The sequence below is a fragment of the Chiloscyllium punctatum genome, chromosome 12, assembly GCF_047496795.1.
Source record: "Chiloscyllium punctatum isolate Juve2018m chromosome 12, sChiPun1.3, whole genome shotgun sequence".
Taxonomy (NCBI): Eukaryota; Metazoa; Chordata; class Chondrichthyes; order Orectolobiformes; family Hemiscylliidae; genus Chiloscyllium; species Chiloscyllium punctatum.
Window position 1 is genome coordinate 43,110,224 of NC_092750.1, and position 25,908 is coordinate 43,136,131.

At 38.1% G+C, this 25,908-nt stretch overlaps 1 protein-coding gene across 6 annotated transcripts in view; it reads right to left on the bottom strand.

The window, feature by feature from the left end:
• adamts9 (ADAM metallopeptidase with thrombospondin type 1 motif, 9) overlaps nt 1-25,908 on the bottom strand; it is a 256,708-nt gene that overhangs the window by 110,797 nt on the left and 120,003 nt on the right. For 4 of the 6 annotated variants that reach the window (XR_011962042.1, XM_072582480.1, XM_072582479.1 and 1 more), the window contains exons 23-28: nt 24,499-24,618; nt 24,133-24,240; nt 23,738-23,905; nt 17,240-17,518; nt 14,558-14,719; nt 11,615-11,791 (exon numbers count right to left, since the gene is read on the bottom strand). Coding sequence is in view for 5 of the 6 variants with exons in the window: in XM_072582480.1 (XP_072438581.1) it covers nt 11,615-11,791; nt 14,558-14,719; nt 17,240-17,518; nt 23,738-23,905; nt 24,133-24,240; nt 24,499-24,618 (1,014 nt within the window). In the remaining variant the exon portion in view is untranslated. The remainder of the gene's footprint in view (nt 1-11,614; nt 11,792-14,557; nt 14,720-17,239; nt 17,519-23,737; nt 23,906-24,132; nt 24,241-24,498; nt 24,619-25,908) is intronic. The other 2 variants (XM_072582481.1, XM_072582483.1) reach the window with 2 other exon arrangements.

A 25,908-nucleotide genomic window follows, 5' to 3' on the forward strand; every position in this document is an offset into this window, starting at 1 on the left:
GCATGGTCTGATGTCATGACCAGTTTTAGACATTCAAGGGGGAGAGGATGTCCTGTTTCTGCACCACCCCATCCAGCAGGATGTCCAGGACTCAGCCTGCAGAGTAGAGTGCCAAGTTTCTCTGTCTGCCATGTCTGGGGCAAATTTCAGCACAGCAATTTCAGACTAATGATGTTTGTCAAGGTGCACGATAGACTTTTAAAGATGGCATCAGTGCCAGAGATGCTGATTAATTACAGGATATTATGGCAGTGGTGAGATGTTTCAGGAACAGTGAGTGGTAAGATGGGGCTAGAATTAGGCGAGAGGGGTGCTGGAGGGGTGGAGTAGGGAATTAATGAGGCAAAGTTGGTAAGATATAAGTAGAAAACGCGTGAGACCTAGAGGTGAGAAACCCTCCATGAAACTGACACTTAGAGAAAAAAAACACAAGGTTCAGCTCAATACTTCTGTTCTATTACTGTATACAGAGAAAATTCACAAAGCAGGGTCTTCATTTCTTTTATTTATTCTATTAAGATGTACTATAGAAAACCACTACATGTGTAATGAAAAGACAAAATAAGCCGAATCCATGCTCTGAATTAATGGAGAAAAGTTGTTTTTGACATATTGCTCCTTATTAATTATGTAATATAACTAATAGACTGTAATACTGTACTTCTTATATAAACTAAACACTGTCCTAGATGTTGTCACAGAGTCATATAGCACAGAAATAGACCCTTTGGTCCAACCAGAACATGCCAACTATAATTCCAAACTAAACTATTCCCACATGCCTACTCCTGCCCATATCGCTCCAAACCTTTCCTTTTCATGTACTTATCCAAATGCTTTTTAAATTTTGTAACTATGCCCGCATCCATGATTTCCTCAGCAGTTCATTCCACATGCAAATCACATGTAAAACATTAACCCCTTGTGTCTTTTTTAAATCTCTCTCCTCTCATCTTAAAAATATGCCCTGCTCTTGAAATCTGCCATCCTAGGGAAAACAGCCATTCACTTTATCTATACTCATGATTTTATAAATCTTTATAAAGTCACCTCTCAACTTCCTAAGCACCAGAGGAAGAAGTCCCAACCTATCCAGCCTTTCTTTATAACTCAAAACTTCCATACTCAGCAACATCCTGGTAAATCTCTTCTGAACCCTCTCTAGCTTAATCTCTCCTTCCTGTAACATGCCAACCAGAACTGGACACAGTGCTCCAGAAGAGGTCTCACCAATGTCCTGTACAGCCTCAATATATATAGTTGAAATCATTGGTAAGTAGCAAGTACAAAGTACTGCCTGCCAATGATGCATGTTATCGATCAACAATGAAAACAAGCAGGATAACTTGTAGGATTCCAAAAAAAATAGAGAAAGTAAATCTTATTTTGTCCATTCACATCCGGTCAAGCTATGCTTCAGAAAATCCAAGCTGAATGTAGTGAACAGTTAGCATTGGTATAATTACATTATCTTACAACATAAATATGCAGAGATCTAAATCTCTCGAAATTAATTTTTTCTATAATCCTTACATGGCGCTTAAATCCCCAAAAAACACTAATACAGTATAATGATTTTGAATCTTTATTTGTTTCTTACCTTTAGATGTTATAATGATCAAAATTAAGAAATCTTAATAAGAGTCAAGTTGATATTTGTTACAAACCAATGATTGGAACTGTGAGGTTTTCATGTATTTAGTGCAGTCATCAACACAACACAACAATATTTTGTTAATTTAGTACAGATAAATACAACATTTTGTAACACTACATTTTCCTCCAACCCCACCCCATTTACCTATTGTACTCTTTGCTTCGTTCTACCAGCTCCACCCCACCCCACCTATCTCTCCACCCTGGAGGCTCCCTGCCTCCATTCCTGATGAAGGGCTTTTGCCGATTTTCCTGCTCCTCGGATGCTGCCTGACCTGCTGTGCTTTTCCAGCACCACTCTGATCTAAACTCTGGTTCCCAGCATTTGCAGTCTTCACTTTTGCCTACATTTTCTTTGTCAACCCTAAAGTTTTAATTGGTTCGTTATTCAATATCTGTGATATTTGGAGACAAGATGTTAAATTTTTCAATATCACAAAGAATTGTTGAATACCAGAGAGTATTTTCATGAAGTCTCCAATGAAGATCTGAATTCACATTCATATATAATTGACATCCATTTATACTTTTTCAATTAGCAATATATGGATAAAAACATAGGACTTAAAATATCCTCATAAACTGAGATGGAAGATATTTAAATCAAATATAATCAACTATTTTTTTTAAAGACTATTAAACTGATCTCAATCATGTAAATGATCTCATAGATCTGTAGCTGAGGCCCGAAAACCAATTAATTATGATCTTCAATCTTTGGTTGCACAGATCTTTCTTCGTACTATTTGGAGCTTTACAGATGATCTAAAATATTTTTTAGGTCCCACAGTCACATGAAAAACATTGATTAAAAAATCAAATTCAATACATTCAAAGTTTCTTTTAAAAAACAAGTTACAAGATCCTGGAATCCCACGTTAGTAGAATACCTCTTCAGTTAATGTACCATGCCTTCTGAATTGTTCATCATAAGCAAGTTATGTGCATAATGAATACAGAAATCAGCCCATCATGTTCAGTGAGGTTTGTCTCATTATGTCCATGGGAATGTGGAAAAAATAAGTGTTCATCAGTTTGAAGGGCTAAATGGATTCCTCGAGTTCCTAATTTGTATGTATGTCCATAAACAGAGGATTAGAAATATTGCTTTTTAATTTGGTGGATGGTTTGTTATGCAAGTGACATGGAGATCAATTGTAAGAACTGCATTGATCTATTGCTTGAGATGTTGTATTGCAAAATGATAATGTGATCTGCCACAAAGGCTTTTTCATGTGCAAGCAGCAGTTATATTCTCTCAGAAAGTTCAGGTGCTCCATCTATTCACGTGAATAACAAACCAAAATTCTGTTAGCATTCCAGATTCCGATGTGAAATCTCCAGGATGACCTATGAAGAAATTTGTGAAATTTGATGATAAAAATCAATCTCAGAAGCTACTTTCTTCTTCTGCTGCTGCTAATCTTAGGTCACCCATTATCAAGCCTACTTGAATATAATCTCAAAGCTCTGTGCAGTTCTGGAATCTACATTATGGGAGAGACATGATTAGACCAGGGAAGGAACAGAGGAGACTTACCAGGATGTTGTCCGGGCTGGAGTGTTTCAGTTATGAACAGAGATTGGATAGACTGAGATTGTTTTAGAGCAGAGAATACTGAGGGGCTACATGAGTGAGATGTATAAAATTGAGGGACATAGATAGGGAAGACAGGAAGAAACTTGTCCCCATGATGGAGGGATCAATTACCAGTGGGCATAGATTTAAGGGGCAGGACATTTGGAAGAGATGAAAGGAAAAGCTTTTTCAACCAGAGAGTGGTGGGAATCTGCAACTCACTGCCTGTCAGGATAGTCGAGGCAGAAACCCTCATAACATTTAAGAAGCATTTAGATGTGCATTTGGCATATTAGGCTATGGGCCATGTGCTGGAAAATGGGGTTAGAATAATTAATTGTTTTTAGCCAGTGCCAACACAGTGGGCTGAAGTGTAATTTACTGTGCTGATTGGGATACTGATTGGGAATGATCAGCCATGATCATATTGAATGGCGGTGCAGGCTCGAAGGGCTGAATGGCCTACTCCTGCATCTATTGTCTATTGTCTATTGTATGACTCTAAAGTAAAGGAAACCTTCAAACTGTTAGGATTTAAAAATAATTCTGATTGTAGTGGTTTGCATTACAATTTAAGAGCGACAAACCACATCTTTCTTGCATGTTATGCTATGCTGATTTTTGTTTCTTATTTTACTGTCTGACTTAGTTGAGGAATTTCTATTTTTTTAACTGCTTGTAGGCTTTGTCTTGAGATGGTTACTATCAGCTTGGAATCCTAAAAGGCAAAAGGTAATTCGATATTTACTTTTCATGTTTAATGTTATAGCCAAAAGTCCTCCAGGGTTTTAAATGAAAGTAGTCACTTACTGTTACATCCGCTAAATGTTTAATAGAAAGACGAACACAAACAGCAATAAATTAAATAACCACTTAATCTCTTTTTGCAGATGGAAAGCAAGTATCTTAGCCAGTACACCAAGAATTCACACTGGTCTTCAATAAATGTATCTTGGGATCTCGAATGTCCATCTGAACCAGAAGAATGGATAAACAAGTCCTCAGTTTAATGTCTCAACTGAAGAATGGCATCCACAATAATTTTGCACTATAGTGTTTTATCAAGGTTACATGCTTTACAGCGGGAATGTAACTTAACACATAAATAAAACAGGTTATGATGTATCAGATGAGATATATTACAATTCCTGGTGACTATCTAATATCTGTCAGATGTAATTGTAATTTTTTTAGCAGGAGTAGGATTTCACATAGATTAAAATAAAAAATCCTTCACAAAAACGTTCTACACATGGAAACATGGGAACAAATGGGAAAGCAAACACACATTAGCTTATTTGTAGAATGTAACTGGCAGATTGATTTGTTTTATGGACTTGAGATCTCAGTGCTCGGAGGCTGAACAAACTCCACTTCACTAAAACTGTAACATCCCACATACTTACATGACTTTCAGGAAGATAGGCAAAAGGCAACAGAGCATCAGAAGGATATGTTATTCCAATCCCTTTGTTATTATGAAAATAACACATTGTATTTTTCATGAAAGTTTTTCTTTAGCTTGAATGGAGAAGGGGGTAGGTTATTTGAAAGAGAGAAGTAGTGAGATGAAAACCACCCCTTCACCTCTAAAAGAGAATGGAACATTCAAGCTCAACTTTGTTTTGAAGTCCGGGTGACACTTACATCGAGACTGCTGAACAGAAATTTCCCACAGCAATTTTTTTAAGCATTAATGGTTAGAAAAAGTATCTGTGGGTTTCTGTGTCCCTAATCAAAGTGTAATTTTACCTTCAATTACACTGTATCTATTAATGAGACTTTTTAAAATGTTTATTGATCAGCACCGGAAGAATTTTGAAATAATAATATTTTGATAGTTAATATGTCAATACTATACATGGTCAAATAAATGAGGTAAAAACAATGACTGCAGATGCTGGAAACCAGATTCTGGATTAGTGGTGCTGGAAGAGCACAGCAGTTCAGGCAGCATCCAAGTAGCTTTGAAATCGACGTTTCGGGCAAAAGCCCTTCATCAGGATGTTCAGTGAATAATTCACTTAATACAATTGAAAACAGGCAAATAAAGGAGTTGGAATGAGTTAATTGAAATGAACAGAAAGGCTCTACTGCAGATGTACAGTCATCACTAACTTTTATTTGTCTATTTGCTGAGTAAGATAAACCAATGCACTGAATCCACATGCTACTAGAATTCTCCACAAGACTAATACTGTTTCCTGAATAACTCAAAAATAAACAAAAAATTCTTCACTTATGTTATTTAGGGGAAGTGCAGTGGTTTCGTCACTGGATTGGCAATGTAGAGATCCATGCTCTGAGGGATATGAGTTTGAATCCCACCACAGCAGATGGTGAAATTGAATTTATGTAATAAGTCTGGAATAAGAAACTAATCAAATGGCATCCATGAACACTATCAATTGTCATAAAACTCATCTTATTCATTAATGTCACTTATAGAAGGAAAATCTGCTGTCCTCACTTGGTCTGGCCTATATGATTGAATCTCAAATGATCTAGCAAGTCACTGTTGTAACTAGCCATTACAAAATATGATTTAAAAAACCTGATACCAATCAAACTATCTAGGATTGACTCAGACACTGGAAACAATAATGACACACCCAGCCCTGTCAACCCTGCAAAATCCTCCTTACTAACATCTGGGAGTGATGTCTCACAGGCTGGTTTCGCAGCAGTCTGACATAGTATACACAAGGAATCACATCCCTGACAGCACCATCACCATCTCTGGGAATATCCTGTTCCAGTGGGAGGTCAGACCCAGCAACTGTGATGGCACAGTGTGTACACTTATAGGCATGAGTTGCCCTGAGAATCCTCAACATTGAATCCAGACATCATGATGTATCATGGCATCAGGTCAAACATGGATAAGGAAACCTCTTTCTGATTACTGCCTCAGCATTCCCCCAGTCTCTCAGTTGGTGAATCAATTCTCCTCCATTTTGAGTACCACTTGGAAGAAGCACTAAGGGTGGCAAGGGAACAGAATTTAATTTGGATAGTTCAGTTTCTATTGCCAAGAGTAGCCTGGTAGCACCACTACTGACTGAAGTGTTTTGAGTTCTAAAGGATATTGTTACCAGACTGGATCTGGAATGGCTGGGGTGGGGGAGGGAACCAGCAAGAATAAAAGCATACTTAAGCTCATCTTTAACTATCTACCTGTCACAGATGAATCTGTCTGTAACAGTGTTGGTAGAAGTAAACACCACACAGCCCATGTGGAGAGAAATCCCACTGTCATATTGAAGATATCCTCCATCATGTTGTGTGCAGTTACCACCATGTTAAATAGGATAGATTTCAAACAGACCTTGCAACCTAAGACTGGACCTGAGAGGCTTTGTGAGCTATCAACAGCAATACAGTTCTATTCGACCACAATCTATAATGTTATGGTTGAGCCCATTTCCCATTCTACCATCACCAAGAAACCAGGGAATCAAGAAGAGTGCGGGAGGACATGCAAAGAGCAGCCCCAGACATACCTAAACTTGAGATGTCAATCGGTGAAGTCACAAAGGCGACTTGCACACCAAGCAATGTACACAGCCCACAAGAGAGCTCAGCAGGCCTTGGATCATTGGATTTGATCTCAGCAGTGGCAGTCCAGCTGTAACCAGTCATCAATGGTGGGGGGCAATTCAATAACTCACTGGAGGTGGAGACACACAAATACTTCCATCCTCAATGAAGTGGGAGCCTAGCATATCAGTGCGTAAGACAAGGCTGAAGCATCTTCAGCCAGAAGTGCCCAATCACCTTCCTCCTGCAGTCCCCAGCAAATTCCAGCCTTCAGAAAATTCACATGATATCCAAAAGTGCTGAAGGCACTAGATACTGGAAAGTCAATGGGCTCAGATAACATTCCCAAAATAGTACTGAAGATTTGTTCTGGCATCTACTTGACAAAATGGAACATTGCCCAGGTATGTCCTGTCCACAAAAGCAGGGCAAATCTAACTATGTATCATTAAAGTGATGAAATGTGTCATTGACAACATTACTAAGTAGTACAGAGGAATCTTGATGATCCAAAGGACATGGGTGGGCAGTTAATTAATTAAATTCTGGATAATGGAATGCTGGATAACATAGCTTAGCTGAGCATTGGGACCTTGCGATCTTGCTGGATAATCCGATATTTGGATAATCGAATGCCAAATAATCGAGGTTCCTCTGTACTTACTCAACAGTAACTTACTCATGGATGCTCAGTTTAAGTTTCACAGGCCCACTCAAGTTTCTGGTCTCATGTTAACCTTGATCCGAACATGGACAAAGGAGCTGAGCTCATGAGCAGAAGTTAAGGTGACTGCCCTTGATATCAAGGCAACATTTAACCAAGTACGGCATCAAAAATCCCTATGAAAGTGGGGGCCAATGGGAATCAGGTGAAAACACTCAAAAAAACCTTGACAGCATCCAAGGTAAAGCAGCCTGCTTGATTACACCATTTAACACCTTTAACAGTCACACTTTCTGCCTGTTAGCACAGTAGCTACAGTGTGTAGCATCTACAAGGTACACTGCAACAGGTTTGGGCCAAAGAGCTTGTCTCAGTGCTGTAGGACTCTATGACTCTGTGGCTCCTTAGACAGCAAGTTCTAAACCCATGACTTCTACAACCTAGAATGACAAGGGTAACAGACATATGCAAACATCAAATCGGGCAAGTTTCCTTCCACATCACACATCATCCTAACTTAGAAATATGTCACTGTTCTTTCACTGTCACTGAATGAAAATTCTGGAACTCCCTCCTTAAGAGCAGTGTGAGTGTAATTATACCACATAGACTTCCACATTCTTAACAATAATTAGGTTGAGCCAGAGACACCCAGATCCCATGAGTAAATAAAATAAAGCATTGCATTTAAAATTTCGCAAATCAGCAAATGTTTGGATGTACACTTAAGCTAATAATGATCTATAAAAGTTAACAGACTATTTAACATATGCTGTTGGATAATCCGGAAGAGCATGGACAGTTGCATGATTTTGCAAATTAAAACATCACTTTGAATACTTGCAAACATTACTTTTTGGTTCACATAAAACATGTCTCCAGTTAGAAAACCCCTAAATGAAAATAAAAACTGATTGCTGTGGCACTTCAGGATTTAGGTCAATAATGGCTGCAATATTCCTAACTAATAATACCTCAGTATTTAACACTGAGCCATGAGAGTATTTGTTTTCTATCTAAATATCATCAAATTTTAAATGAAGCATTCTACATGTAAATAATAATATTTCAAATTATTACGCTAGTGTTTCAATTATAATGCTTTAAAAAGCTACTAAAAATCATCCACAGAAAATACTTGTATCATTAGTGAAACTGCCATCATTCTGCTTGAAGGTTGGATAGTATTGTAAAGTTTTCCAAAGCTATTATAAAATGTGTAGACACCACATATAAATGAACTTTAAATATTGAGATGCAAAATGCACTCTATAATTCAATATTTGAACTACTATTCATGATAACTAGTATAAAATACATGTGAAAGCAATAGCCAGCAAATGTTTAACCATCTTCTGCCACTTCTTACTGATGTGTTCACTTGAATTGAACATTACGTAAATACATTTCTCCTGACAGGTGACACATCATTGCACCAAATATATTTTTAGAAGGTGTTAGGAACAATAGTTGAGCCAAGCAAAGATCACTAGGCAGCTGTTAACAGTGAGTAAATTCATCTGTGATGTAATTGCAACCCTTTATTTATATCCACAATGCCAGCTATTTCATTTTCAATTAGATTCAAATCAGCTCTCTTTGTGTAAAATGTATCATACAAAGTAAAAAATAATTAACAATGTCCATTGTGGAAATGTACATTTTTCACACTCATCATTCATTGGCTAAAGGTTTCAAAAATTAGATGTGAATTTTCAAAAATATTACTTTGATAGGATATCATGAACAAATAGAAATCTTTTGCACTTAAGATTAAATTTACACTGTAAAACATAGTTTAATATTTAGGTTTAATATAAACCTGTTATCTGTACAGAATTCTTTTGTACATATTTTTAAAGCAAATATATAGAAGATACATTTCTGTGGATGTGGTAATTTAACACCAGGATTCTCTCAAAAGAAAGACATAAGTAAACATTTCATCTGCTTAAAATATATCACAATAATAATCTTTACTGTGGACCATAAAATATTTACACATTTTTAATGTGAACAAATACTTCATTAATAAATTAAGCTCTTTAGCAATATGTACATTTTTCTTAGCATTATAAATGCTTTAACTGCCAGGGTATCTAACATATCAAAGCAGTTATCCAAGACAAATACTGATGTTAATACTTTAACCTAAATTTATAAACAATGAAGACAGTAAAACACTAGAAATAAAATTAGTACTCTCTCTGATCCATTGAGACTAATTAATAGAGAACTTTATGGAAGAGAGAACCAAATAATACAAAAATGATAATATTGCTGCAAACTCTTACTCTAGTTTGTAAAATACTTAGCACAATTATGTTACTACAGAAGGTATTTGTTCATTTAAGCACCATTAAGCACCTGTATGTTATTTGTTAATGTGCATTTTACAGTAAAGGGGTTGTTTAATGTATAAGTACTACTGTCAGGGATCATGGCTCACCAGCAGCAGAAACTCAAAAATATCCCCCAAGTGTTTTGTCACTTTTATAATTTCACAAATGTGATGACTTATATCAATAAAAAAATTGGTTTTAATTCTGTTAAAGTTATCAACAAAGGTATCTTATCAGAACAAGGCAGCTTAAGATTTTGTTTAGAATTCGAGTCCAATTTGCTAAGGCCATAGGTTAGTGTTCACAGACTCATATGGTTTATATGTAGGCAGAAGAAAACACCTTATCCAAAAATGATTGCAACCTTTCCACTGTACATAGTAAGGTGCATGATTATATTTGTGGTTTATCCATGTTTAACTATTTCAAATGCAATATTGCTGTCCATATATATGTGCAAATAGGCATTACTTTTTGATTTAATATTTGTCCACTACACACAGGCAATTCAAATTGATAATGTAAAATAAGCAAGGAGTTCAGACATGTTCTGTGTGTCTAATTCCCCTCAATTGTGGTGTCACATTGTTCAGACCTGAGGCAATCTAGAAACTATGAAGACAGGAGTTGGGATCAAGTGAAGTGGGTCTATACACAAATGAGTGCATTCCTTTGCAACTTTGGATTACAAAACAAATATTGGCTAAGCACAGTCACTTACCTGTCATATTAATCAGTAACATATCATAATGGCTGCATTAATAGCATTACACACAAGGCCACAATTTTAAACATAAACACATTGAGGAGCACTGTATATATTTATGTTCTCAAACATGTACCTGACAAAATGAAAGAAAAACTTCATCCAAGAATTGTATTGTATCAGAAAATTCCCTTATTAACATACTGTTTTTATGATATTGAGGTGATAAGTTGGTGTTCAAGTACAGAATAAGTAGTGACCTTTGGTTAAACCTAATGGCCTTTCCTAGCCTGATTATTTTTGCAAAGATTAAAAAGGATGATATAAGAAAATCACTTGAAAGGTTTAGCAGCAATTCAAAAATTATTTCTTAATTATTGAACTGATGCATTATTTCTTATAAACAAAAGATGGTACTAGTAGACCATCTTGGCAACAAGATAGTAGTTAAATAGCTTGGTCAAAATTTGATGAAAGATTTCCAAGTTGCTGAGGGACTATACACTTGTTAGAGATTTATGTAAAGTTCAAAATATGACATCTCTGGAAAATTAACAGAGTCTTTGGTAAGAGCTTATGACACTGACTTAAGCTGTAAGGATGTACCTAGTTTACTGGAGGTAAAATTCATTTTTTCCTAGGAGTAGTTCAGTCATTGGTTACACACACTCCCAATTTGATTTCCATTTAAATTAATCTGTCTACTCCCTTTTTATATCTCCTGTAAAAAATGATTTTCACTCCCACTGATAAGTAACATGGTCACAGATATATTAACATAAATCTAATGATCACTATTCAAGAAAAGGACAGGAATAAAATTCCTGCAAGATAGTTAGAACTTTAGGATTATTAAAAATAACAATGTACAGGCTCCCAGACTGTTCTGTTATTAAAATTGATTTTTGCACCAACTGCCTGTGATTTGAGGTACATAACTGTGTATTGTATATTACTGGCCTTCATGTTATTAACAGCAGCATGGATTCAAATAGGAAATAATAAATGTAAACTTGCAAAAAGGTGAACATTTACAAAACTATTCTCTGGCATTAAGCAGATCTGTTATAAACTAACATATCCACAGACTGATGAACTAAGTTATATAAATAGAAGGATTATCGTACCGAGCTCCAACGACCTCTGTGCCAGACATCGCTTGTAGGGCAAGCTCGAGTATTGCATTGTTCACGGTCAGGAGGTTTGTCAAGAATTTCACAGTTCTGGTCACTTAACCTTTGGCCATTTGGAAGCTGACAAATAACTAGTCTTGTTCTTGCTCCACCACCACAGAGCTGGGTGCACTATAAATTTAACACCAACACCACAGCCATTAAAAAGTGATAATCTTGCATTAGAAGCAAACAGAAAAGGTGGGTTGAAATAGTTCGGTTCAGAAACTAAAGAAAGCACTTTGGAATATTAATAGATCAAAAGAAAATAATATACAAGTGGTTAAAGGATCAGATACGTTTTCTATTGTAAAGGTTTTGGAATTTTAATGTACCTGGAATATTATCTCATTTTTAAATTAACTGACTGATTTATTAATTTTAATGTTTCTAAATCATTTAAGAACCATTCTAACCCAAAACAGGTAGGTGCACAATGTATGATGGGGATATGGTTAAAGAACTTGGTCAGAGTTGGTCAAAGTAATTTCAAACTACTAAGTGGACTGATTGTTTCTTGTTGATGAAATTAACATTCACAATATGGTGTGTAGAATATGAATCTAAGACTTGGTAAAGTGCGATTCTATTTTATGTCCTTTCCACTGTTGCTAACATTGGGTAATTAATGAACTCATAGGGCATCAGTTTTAGAAGTTTATGTGACAACTTTTGCAAGGAAAAGTTCTTCAATGATCAAGAGAAACAATGGTATTAAGAGCTGCGATAGCTTCTCAGTATTGAATATCCAGAGGTACATTACAAAACTGAAATAGTCTTTATGGATCACTGCTGAGCATAATCTATGGAAAGAGCAATGTAGGAACCAGAATTCACCAGCCAATTTCTCAAGTCTGACCTGTCATTCAATTACATCATGATAGACCTATAGCTCAATTTACTTTATCTGCCTTCCATACAAATCTCGTTCCCACCACTAACAAAATAAAAAGCTGATCTCATTGAATTTAAACTGACACCAAAGGTGCAAGCTTTTAATATAGAATGGTTCAAATGTCCAATGTCCTAAACATGAAAACATGTTTCTGATTTTCATTTCTAAATGGCTTTGCACTAATTTTAAGACGGTGTCCTCTGGTTCTGGATTCCTCACTGAAGAAATTGTTTCTTTATCTATCCATTTTAATTTATTTTATCATTTTAAACATTTATTTTAAATCATCTCTCAACCATCTAAATGCAAGGGAGTTTATGCAACTGACAATTTCCCACTTTATCCCACGGTAATAATCTGATGAATCGGAAGTGTACTCTCTCAAAGGTACAAATACATTTCCTGAAAACTGGTGTCCAACTGGAATAAACTTGATGAGGTTGGACCAAGGGTGCTGTACAACTGAAGCATAAATTCCTCATAATTGAATTCCTTATATAAAAGACAATATTTTACAGCAAATTTGATTCCAGTATCTTATGTTCTTAAAAATCTTTCAGGGTCATTAATGTATTCAAGACTGAGATTAATAAAACTTTATTAGTAAGGACATCAAAAGTGGGAAAATTGGGGTGTTTAGATCAATCATGGTTCAACTAAGTGGTGGAACATGTTCAAATAGACTGCTGTTCTTTCTACCTCTTTGTTCTCACCTTCAGTTGGTCAATACCCTCCTGAAGCTGTTAGAGCCCTTTTTTTTCATAAATATGCAGATTTTTTTCAAACAACACCATCAAAGCTCAACTGCAGCATTAACCTGGAGCTACACATAGGATGCTATGGAAGCTTTTCTGCTGGAGCTGTACTGAGTGGTCCAAATCAACAAGCTTTTAGTTTCCAATTTAAGATTCTTCATGGGGCAGGAGAAGCAAGAGTGTTCCTTTGAGTCTCAAAAGAGAACCCATGAGCATCCCTGTTCCAGTTTTGTGTCCATCTCTCCCAGTCTTAGTGCCTGTCAAACATTCATCCTCAATAGTTAACTTTGTCTTGAGGACCATTCCCTCTGGAGGTTTTCAGCTAGGGTAGCTACTTGCTAGCTTGCATTCCTAGAGGTGACTTAAGATTGTCACTGGTATATGGCAAAACCAACATGTTTTATGTTAATAGTGGACTGAAAAAAATAAGAAATTTAATTGTCAGCATGTTTCAAAGGGGGTAAAAAATCCTATCAGACTCATCAATCTTGAGGAAATTATGTTTCCCTAATATTTCCTTATTTATTCAATCTCCAAATATAATTGATTGCATTACCCTCACATGAGTAAATATAATGCAGTTTAATGTCTTATGTTTACAATTTGAGGTTAAATGGTAATTATGGAAAAGCAATCTTATGTGCATTGCTTACTCTGCAACTTATCAGTATGAAGGTACACAAACTTTATTTTAACTGGCACTGTCAATAAACTGGCAACAATTACATTCCTGAAATACTGGAATTATCGCGATCTTTCCAATGTCTGAGTAGTCAGTTGAGGATGTGACTGGGAAGGTTCTCTACCAGTAAGTTTTATTTAAGTGATTTATGCTGTAAATATAGTTTACCAATGATGTGTATACCCCCCATATTACCTTTCTGTTATTTAGCATGTGTTTTTACATTAATTATGTGGACCTCTGGAGCAACTGGAATATTTGATCCTCCAGCACACTCCTGGTCCCCTAGGTGTGGTTCATAAAACGTTCGCTGCATCATGTAAACTTTGTCTCCAAATCTCACAAAATCCATATTACATCAGAGAGTTAAATACCATTCTTCAAAATTAAACAAAGTCACTGAGTAAAGGATAATAAAATTTGAGAAATGCTGAAAAAAGACATATTTTGTTAAGCACTAGATGAAAAACTTTGACAAAATGGGTCATGTTTTTCAGTAATGCTTATGTTCTGCATGACCGAAAAAAATTACTTGATAATAAGACTATTAAAAGAAGAAACACTACCTCTCCCCAGTTGCCATAAACCCACTGAGGACAAGGACCAGATTCACAGGACCTCATTTCAACAGGCTTGGCCTGTTCTGCGCAGTAGTTGGTATCATATCCATCTTCATCTTGGCAAACCACAACACGCCTTTGGAACCCTCCAGCACATGTACTAGAACACTACAAAAAGAATTGAATCAGCATTAAAGCAATGAAATATCTGCAGCTTAATTTGACGTCTATATAACAAAGTGGTTCATTTGGCAACACCCTCACCTCTGAGCGATCAGGTTCCCGTTCAAGTTCCACTCCAGGACTTCAGTACAATAATCAAGGCTGATATTTTAGTTCAGCACTGACATAGTGCTGCACTGTCAGAGGTGCTGTCTTGCAGATAGGACATTAATTTGTAGCCCCATCTCCCTACTTTAGTAGTTGTATAAGATCACATGGCATTATTCAGAAGAAGTGCAGGGGAGTTAAACTCTGTGTCCTGGATAATATTAATCCTCATTCAACATCACAAGAATAGATTATCTGATCATTATCTGGGCAGCATGCTGGCACAGTGGTTAGCACTGCTGCCTCACAGTGTCAGAGACCCAGGTTCAATTCCCGCCTCAGGTGACTGACTGTGTGGAGTTTGCACGTTCTCCCAGTGTCTGTGTGGGTTTCCTCCGGGTGCTCCAGTTTCCTCCCACAGTCCAAAAATGTGCAGGTTATGGGAATTGGCCTTGCTAAATTGCCCGTAGTGTTAGGTGAAGGGATAAATGCAGGGGAATGGGTCTGGGTGGGTTGCGCTTCAGCGGGTCGGTGTGCACTTGTTGGCCCGAAGGGCCTGTTTCCACACTGTAAATAATCTAATTGAAACGTTTTGGAAAGGAAAAAGTGGGTGGCACGGTGGCACAGTGGTTAGCACTGCTGCCTCACAGTGTCAGAGACCCAGGTTCAATTCCCGCCTCAGGTGACTGACTGTGTGGAGTTTGCACATTCACCCCGTGTCTGCGTGGGCTTCCTCCATGTGCTCTGGTTTCCTCCCACGGTCCAAAGATGTGCAGGTTAGGTGAATTGGCAATGTTAAACTGCCCGTAGTGTCCGGTGTAGGGGAACGGGTCTGGGTGGGTTGCGCTTCGGCGGGTTGGTGTGGACTTGTTGGGCCGAAAGGCCTGTTTCCACACTGTAAGTAATCTAATTATCACATTGCTGTTCATGGGGCTTTGTTATGTGCATATCGGCTATCATGGCTCCTAGTTTACAACAGAGTTTACACTTCAAGAAGTACTTCGTTGACGGTAAAGCATGTTGGGACATCTGGTGGTAGTAACAAGTGCCATACAAATGTGGATATTATTCTTTTACATAGCTTGATATGCTTTAGTATGTTTTACTATGCTGAAGGAGCAATATAACTCCAAATTTGGATTGTTGTTAACTGGAACCTGACCCTATTAATTTGCCTTATGTCTAGGCAGGGATTCTTTTGATGACTAAAGCAACAAAACCCTTCAACACGTAGGGAGGCCTGAATTTTTATCTGAAGCTCAGCCTCTCGTTCCTTCAGCCCATTTACTATGGATGTGACAGTAATATTTTAGGTTGTAATGGAAGATGTTGCAATGAGAGGTTAATTATAGATTTTATACATTTTAAATAGCAAATAAGTTCATAAAAAATGTAATTCAAATTGAATCCAGGGAACAGGAATAAAAATATGATAGTTCTCTTTTAACTTCAGCAAATTGTATGTGTAAAGCTTAGGAGGAGTGACAGAAAGGTTGCTCAAAGGAATAGAACTTGATATGGCTTTTCAAGCGTGGAAAGAGAGATGCAGAACTGAGAGGTTTATGGGGGGAGGTTCAAAGTCAATCTGCAGTGACAGAATTGTCTGCCATCACCAGTAAGATGAAGGGAGGGAATACAAAAATGATGAGTAGAGAACTCAAAGTGATTGCCACTATTCAATTAAGTAAGGTATTACAAATGAGGATAAGGATACAGAATTAAATGGAGGGCTCTTATGTGGAGAAGTGGTAGTATCCCTTCCTCTGAGTCCAGAGGCTTGGGTTCTAGTCCCATCTGTTCCAAAGCTAAGAAAGCAGTTTTATTATGAAGGATGTGAAATTTGTAGATGCTGATGTTCAGGGAGACTTGTATGTATACCCATACAAGGTGCAGTTAGTAAACAAGTGCAGCAAGTGATTTGGAGAGTGAATAACATGGCCTTTATTACAAGGCAAGTGGAGTACAAGAAATAAAACAATCTTGTTACAGTTCTACCAGGCTTTGGTGGGACTACGCCTGGACCACTGTGCAGTTTTGGTTTCTGAACTGGCTGATTAGAAAATATAGAATTGAATGTACTGGAGTTAGGGAACCAGTATATGGCAGTTTAGGCCAGGAATCGACTTGATTTGAGAAGTTAGATGCTGCAGGGTTTGAACAAATTACAGATCATTGAACATCAATAATGGGATGACTGATAGAAAGTACAGGTTCGAGTGATGCCAAGGATGAGAGTTTGGGTGATATGAAAGTTGAGATTCAGGAACAGATTGAAAGGCAGGAGAAATCAATGACAAGGAAACATGCAATTATGGGCAAGAAATAAATGAATCAAAAGGATATCATTGCTAAATGTAAGGGTGCCTATATTAAAAATGGTTAATAATAAAAATTCGATCCTAGCCAACAGCTACTTACTGCTCCCCAAGGCCCAGTTCTCCACTGACTGCCTCCAGGTAGTGGGGTGCGATCTGAATCATCATGTGTTGGCATGTTCTTAACCCGAGGAAATAGGTGATCATTCTGTCCAGATCTGTCATATCCATGACGTCGTGAACTGCAACTTGGCATGGCACATTCTTGCTCAGTTAGCGGCTGATCATCGAGATCGCACTCACTCTCACTTACAATCTGATTCTTGTAATTCATGCAACTCACATGACGAGTTGCTTTACCTTGGCCACAGGTCACAGAACACTGCATTGGGAGAATAAAAACAAAAATGCATAACTCTTTCCAGAAGCTAAACCAAGAACAAAACCAACAGACAAAATCTTATTGGAAGGCAGAGTATGACAGTTACTGGAAAGCTAAAATACAACAAGAAATATTGGAAGAGACTCAGCAGTATGGGCAGTATTTGTGTACACAGAAACAGTTAATGATTCAGCTCTGTACACCATCGCCACAGAGGAGCCAACTGATGCACTATCTTCCAACACAGAGACAGTCACCTCAGTGGGTATATTAGCTAAAGTAGGCTTAGGGACAAAGCCTGGTGAGTACATCACTTATACATGCCACAGCTGATGAAATGGCCAAGGCCTCTGACACTCAGCGCACTATCTGAGATCAGATATGTTCTGAGCCCCAAGTAGAAGGCACAGCTCTGAGATGGAGACAAACAAATCTAAGGCATGTTTGGTGACAGGGTATAATCTGCACTTCTGCACAAACATAATCACTTGCATATTCAAAAGTTTGCATAAGTCTATTACGTCAATAGGAGCTGAGAAAGTTGTCAGAAGCGAAAGTTGTGAAGCATCTCCCACTATCAAAAGGTTGTGCTTTTTTAAAAACCCCACACCGTGGTAGCTCTCTCCTAATCAACGTGAGTTACTGAGATTGCCTTGTCCATCAGGAACTACATACTAACGAGATTAGGGCTTGTCGTCAAGACTCTCCACATGGAGATGTTCCACTCTTGGGAACATTGATCTTAGTGATAAGGTTTCAGGGAGAAACCAGGGTCTGGGTTGTACAATAGTGGATTATGGGAGAATCCATCATGTAACTACAAGCTCCAGGCTCGAAAGGTCTATCACATGTCTGGGGTTACTAAAGCTATACTAGAAAATCTAAGGGGATGAGGTTGGCAATGGCAATGCCACATGTCAATATCTTGTAATTGTAGAGACAAATGAAATGAGTAGATCAAGACTTCAATGTTATAATACTGGAAGCATTGTCAATGAGGCTGTTCAGCAGCAAACATACAATGAAGGCTCATAGTATTCTGCAGCACTGCAGGGATGGTGAAGATGTAAGGCACATAGGAACAGTCTCAAGATGTGGGAAAACTCGCTCATATTCACCAGAGTGTGGACTTTCCTTTGTGACTTTTATGAGTTTGACACAAAGACCATTTTGGTGCAATCGTGTAGGAAAGAGTGAGTTTTGGGATGGTGCTCAGCTAGTCTGGCTTTAAAGTGGATTGCTATAAAATTTTCCCTGGCTCAGCAAAACATTGCCATGTTTTGTTCATCTCTTTGATGGATATTTTTCTCCTCAGAGGTTTTCCTCTTGCTCCTTAGCCACCACATGCCCCTTTGCTAACTGTGCTTGTGGTGGGCACCACACACCACTCTGCCGAGGGCTTACTGCACTGCACAGCTTGACCTGCCCAAACATCATTTCTTCTATTGCCCAGGAGGCCTACGGTTTGTTCTGTAATGGCTGCAGTTGAAAAGTGGACAATGTTATATCTCTCCTTGGTGACATATTGAGGATTTCTGAAGGACATCACAAACCAATTTTTAAACATTCACTTGTGGGACATGGATGTAACTCGTTGAGCCAGCATTTATTGCCCATCTCTAGTTACCCTTGAGAAGGTGGTGGTGAGCTGAGCATCATGAACCACAATGATCTTAGGGAGGGAATTCCAGGGATTTGTGTTTGTGCACTTTCTTAAGTATCATGGTGTTGTACCTTCTTTTTGGTACCTCTGTTTCATTCTGGAGTTGAGCTTGCTCTTTATAACCTATAGGGAGGCTTTCATATGTCAATCGCAAAACTTTTTTAAAAAGTTACATTAATCCATTTTCTAGATGAGAATCAGTCTGACCATTGTGGCACAGACAGCCTCACACAGGGCAGCTCACACCTTCAATGCATTATCTGGGCTGACATGACACCAATTGTTAAAGTTCACTTGAAAATGTGACTGTTAAAAAAAGTTTTGCGATTTACATATGAAAGAACTGAAACCAACATGGTTATTTTAAAAGAGGATAGACTTAACAAACAATCCAGGTCTTTTTCAATATATAATTTCAATTACATCACACTGTAAACTTTTGCTATAAATTCTGTGTTTTATGATCTTGTACTCCACAACCACCTGATGGCGCAGCGCTTCAAAACCTAGTACTTCCAAATAAGCCTATTGGACTATATACTGGTGTTGTGTGATTTTTAACTTTGTATGCCCCAGTCCAAAACCAGCATCTCCAAAACATGGCAGGGATTCCCAGTAATTCCTGGAGACAATCCTGACATAAAAATCAAGGGTAGCTGTTATCTTTAGCAACAGCAGGATGGCATTGCCACACAATCCATTGCAGCCACAGGTCCTTGTTCAGCAGCTGGCTTAGGCATGGATCATCCTGAGGTGTCTTTTACACTGGCTCTCTTTTATCTGGAGATAGCTGCATCAAAGTCAGTAGATCCTGTTTCACACAAGAACTCCTCTTGGATATGACGGCTCTTGTCCTGTGCATCTCCATCAGCAAAGTGCACCATAGCCGCTCCTGCTGTTGTTGTCTGAGCAGTCCTTGACATGGGTTTCTTTGAAGCTGTAAGAGCACAAGAAGAATGGCCACTTTGATCTTCACTGACAGGAAATCTGTAAGAATAGTATGGTCCTAAGAATGGGACATTTTACCCCTGATATCCCTCCCCGTGAATCTCCATCTTATTCCATCTCAGAGGTTAGTCCTGCACCTGGCAAAGGCCCCAGGTAGCTTACATTTACATGATTCTGTATTGTTATGGGTCTTCAGAAGACAGTTCCTTGCCTCCAACCTCACAAGAGCATGGAGGCTTCTACTAAAGATGCCTTACCTTCTACCTTCTAGATTTTACATCCACAATAGCCATCCAGATCTAATTTATATTGTTCCAAGAAAACAGCAACCCCCTCCTTCCCTCACATATTAGACCTCTCTTATCATCTTGTGTAAGAGGATATGGCAACTACAACAGTACAGCCTATAGTCCTTGTAACAGTCTGGAATCACCAATGAGGATGATGAGGTAGTGAGTCAATATACCTTGATCCATTGAATATTGTGGGCCTGAACGAGATGTCAATCAGGCCAAAATATTTCCATTCATTACTTAACAATATCAGGTTACAATTGGATGGTGTGAGCTAAAAACAAAGACTTTTTAATCAATCTATTTGCATAAGTTATGATATAGCTCTAGGGGAAGTGAGTCATGAACCAAGGCCCAGGGTCAGAGACACTACCATTGCACCGTAAGACACCTAAATAATTTTTAATCAACCTGCTTGGACATATAATTGAAACTTCTGACCCAGAAGTAAGGGTACTACTGCTTTGCCACAAGATACTGTATGCTCCCATAGTCCACACATCTCACTCTGCTACTTTCAATTTCCCCAAAAACTGTTACCATTCTCTGTAACAGCAAATACAACCAGACCCATTCACAGACTTGATCTGCCTACAGACTCGAAGATGCCATGACCCTCTCAACCACAAGCTGCTGCCCTGTCTTTTGTGTGAAGTTTCCATCCCTGAGGAATGCACAGTTATCTTCCTGTTGGGGGTCTGTGATGGTCCAGTGTCAAGTCCTGCTGTGATACCCTTAGATATGTCTGCAGTAGTTGTAGCATTTATATAAACATTTACAAAGTTTCACTACAAGGAGAAAAGGCCCACCCAGAGACCAAGCCACCAGGTACGTTTCTGTTATATGCTGTCGAGTATCTGAAGCATCGAGTATCTCAATAGGAGAACAATCATTTAGAGTCATAGAGTTGTACAGCACAGAAACTGACCCTTCAGTCCAACTCAGCCATGCTGACCAGAATTGCAAAGGTTCAATTAATTCTTATGAGTTGTGTAATTAATGGGATACAAATTCATGCTGATGAGATTCTTGACACTTAATGGTAAGAAAGTTGACTCGCCTTCAGAGCGAGAGAACCTTATTAGTAATGTTTATCTTGACAGCAAGCACTTAGTTTTTGGATTCTTGCCCAATTAATTTCTCTCTGCTGCCTTTTTTCTCACCTCCTCTGGGAGCTGAAAATCACTTCCTCTGTTTCTCCTTCTACACAGATCTACCGAACCTGTCAAATGTTTTCTAGCATTTTTTTAATTTCAGACAAGATTTTACATTATACCACGAGGGTTGATCGAAGCTGAATCTACCAAATTAGGGCTAAGGAACAAAACCTGAAACAGAAGCCTCAAAAAACTCAAATAGATAAAATCATTTCAGCAGCAGGTTGAGCAAAAGCCATGAGAAAGGAAGAGTGTAAATTGACATTTTTCAGTCAATTTTATAATTAAATATAAATCTGCTCTAGGATGCTCAACTAGAAGCCCAGTCCATGAATTATTTCATAATAGAATTAGATCACTGCTTAAGAAAAGAGGGATTAGATGCTCTTTTCTAATTGGCATGTAATAATTTGCTTCTGCACTGCAACACTTCATGACTATTTGATTTAATATGTGCTTTTATGAATTGAAAGAGCTTTTGATTAGATACTTGCGCTGATACTTTTGCAAGTCTGATAGGCAACGACCTCAATGTAAAAATTCCATGTTGCATTTACAGAGTATATAGATATGTTTTTGCTTGTAGGCAGCTGCGTGGAACCCAGAGAATAGTGGAGATTTTGATTTATATACTCTCATCAAGAAAGTGAGCCATGTTTTGAATTATTATTGAATTATTTGATTTTATTGTCATATATAATCTTGAAGATACAGTGAAATGTGTTTTGCCGCCAAATTTGACACCATTTTGAGCTACTAAAAGAATAAAAAGATATCGCTTAAATAAGAGTTTATCTTTTGTTTAAATTGGTCTCAAGCACGGCTCCAAGGCTCCTGCAAGGTGTTCTGTTCCTCAAGGAGTCCCGCTCCAGGGACAGCAAGGACGACACCGATGCCCCAAATGTTTTTGGGGAAATTGAAAGTAGCAGAGTGAGATGTGTGGACTATGGGAGCATACAGTCTCCTGTGGCATAGCAGTAGCACCATAACTTCTGGGTCAGAAGTTTCAGGTATATGTCCAAGCAGGTTATCGTCTGATTCCTGATGAAGGGTTTTTGCCCGAAACGTCGATTTCGCTGCTCGTTGGATGCTGCCTGAACTGCTGTGCTCTTCCAGCACCACTAATCCAGTATGTCGTCTGACATCACCAAGAGCCCAGTCTCCAGCCCTATCGCTATTAGAAATCCCCAAAAACATTTGGGGATTGTCATGATTTATGGGTTCCTTTAATACTCCCTGATCTCCACCTAAGAAATCCAGCACCAAGACTCGTTGTTTTCTCAGCAACATTTTCTTTAAGCTTCATTTCAATCGCTACACACACTTCTTTACATGTTGAATATTTTCAGGAATCCTGTTGAAAATTGAGAAATGTCCCCAGGACCAGGTATTTCTCAATGTCCACAAAAGACAATTTTCCTCAAAAATGGTCTTTATCCTTGTTCTGCTGTTCCATGGTTCCATGTCAATAAAAGTTGTTCCAGGTGAGGTTTGAGCTCACACCCTCCGTTCTGAATTGCAGTGCCAAAATTATAGTAATTAAAATACAGGCATTCCTTATAGAAAGACAGCCATGGAAACTAATCAAAACTTAAGCAAAACCCTGAAAATCTGAAGAAAATATAAAGTATGCTGATTGCTGCTGAGTAAGCTTCACACCAGATAAACACCTTTACCTCTGTCTCTTTCTCCACAGATGCTTCCAGACCTTCTGAGTTTTTCCACCATTCTCTGTGTTAAGTATAGGTCAAATTTGTGGAAAATCGAACATAGAAAAATAGAACTGTGAAACTAAGGGAACAAAGTACCATTCAACTTTCTGAAAGTGTTCTTGGAGCAGAACATTGCATTCCGGTTGCTGCTTTGCTTTCCAGAAGCAGACATGTCATTTTATTGTTTGCATGCGCTTTAGTGCAACACACTGTATAGTTCCAAGGTAAGTGTTGTTGAAGATGTACAAGCATTAATGAAAATATTCAACTGCACTCTGTTGATTTTGACCATTTATTTGTTTTGGCACTCAATGACATATGTGCTTCAAACACTGGAATCTAAATGAAGCAGAACTTTATTTTACCAAAGTCACATATGCCAAAAATACATTGTTTGTTGTATGTGGATTTGCAGCTGTGATATAATGAAAAGTAATATTTCTAACCTGAGTCCACTCATGAGTCTTCCAGCGTCCACATGGGATGACAATACACTCTTCTCTAGATGGTGGCTTTGATAGATGTGAGCAAGCTGATTCATCAGCCACTCCACCTTGGAAATCTCGGCAGCTAACGTAGCGTTCTTTAGTACCTTTCCCACAGGTGGCAGAACACTGTTGGATAAGAATGGTTATAAATATTTTATGGAAAATATTGGTTAGTTAAAAATAAAATTTGGAGTAAAATGCTTGAAAAGTGCAGGTGACATTGACTTGTAATTTTATGCTAGTACTCAATTAATTCACTGTCAATATCAGCAATTATTCAATACTTTGATAAATTTTCTTCATAACATAGACGAATATTACTTAATGACAATATTAAAATTAAATCTGCATACCGGTGTCCAGGATCCAAATCTCCATTCAGTTCTGTAGGTCATATGGTTGGGGATTCTCTCTTCTCTTCTTCCTGGATGCATATCAGGGCATGAAGCTAATTCACAGTCCTACAGCATAAATAAAGGGTTGAAAATAAACAGGTGCTTTCAAATCTTTTAAATATTTTAAGAAAATGCAAATAATTGGCTAATAAACAAAATAAACTCATATTCTTCAAATACTCCAGGACCAGCTCCAAGCACTTCAACTATGACTAGTGTTTTGCAATTCTCAGTTGCACTGACCAATTGAAACACAACAACAAAAACAGCGATGAACCAACAAACAGTTTAGTTTGACTTTTTAAAGATGCTCATAATAATTACCTGAGTATCTGTCGGCCTGGTGGCAGCATTACATTCATTATCATTGACCACAGTGCCATACGAGCCTGCTATGCATCTTACTGCTCGCATTTGATAGCCAGTCCCACATGTTGCTGTGCACTATGAAGATGGTATGCTGTTAATTCTTTCAAATCACAATAAAATTAAATCTTAACAAGGTAGCATATCATTTAACTAAAAAAGAAAAATCCTGTCTCAATCAGGGAGTGAAATGAATGGACAGAATGTTTATTATAGGATTCCTGCTCCTACCTTCAGAATGTAATGGGGGATGGTAACATGGAAATGCTGGTGACAAAACCCTGACAGAGATTTTGGAGAATGCAGGAGTCCAGTCCAACTAAGGCCAGTGGACAGGCTCTGGGAAAGCCAGAATACTGAACCTCTGGTTGTTGGCAGCTCTGGGAAAGGTGGCCACATTAGGTGGAGACAACTGCTTTAAGGTGGAGGTGCCATCTAAAGCCTGTAGAAAGTTGAAAAATAAAAGGTGATCCGAATTACATTGCGGAAGGAAAACCTGCCACTGGGTGGCCACCTCAATCCATCTGACAGACTTTGTATGCTTGTATGCAGCCTGAAAAATTACAGGTAGTGTAGGAAAAGTGGTTAGAATGGAGACTTGCATTGACTTAATTGGCTGGTGGATAAATGTCTGTCTGTAGAAGCAGACCCCCTCAAAAGTGGGAATACACAAGTCAGCATCACAGCTCATGCTGCAAAACTTGTGAAAACTTTTTTATACATGGGAAGGAGCTTGTAACTGATCAAGAATAGTAAACATTTATCAAAGAAAATGTTGCAAATGCAGGAAATCTGAAGCAAACATTGGAAATGCTGGAGAAACCCAGTATGTATGGCAGCATTTGTGGAGGAAGAAACAATCAATGTTTTGATTCAGTCTTGACTTCTTCAGAACTATAAATGTTTATAATGGCTCTCTCAAATCATAGCTTATAATTGCAACTGCAAAATCTAAATCAATTAAAGTTAAAGTGAAACCTCAAATTCAATGTGTTTGTCTTTCTGAATTTGCAATATTTGATTCCTTTTGTATTAGCACAGGCATCTCAGAGTTGAATAATCTCCCAGCAGGATAACGTACCTTGAAAATCCAAATAAAAAGAGAGATCCAAGGCGGGGGGGGGGGGGGGGGGGGGGGGGGGGGGCGGTTATTATTTTCTCCATTTAGGTAGCAATCTGATAGTGTGAAATGAAAATTAGGTACATCAATAAAAGATGGAAAATCTGCTCTACCAGATCCCTGTCTGGTCAGTGAAGCTGAAACTTTGGCACCACAGATTTAAAAAGTTACAAGGTCTGGGCATTAATGACAGAAGTAGGGTGAATGCTGAATATTCTCAATGTAAATGGTTGAAAGATTAAGACATA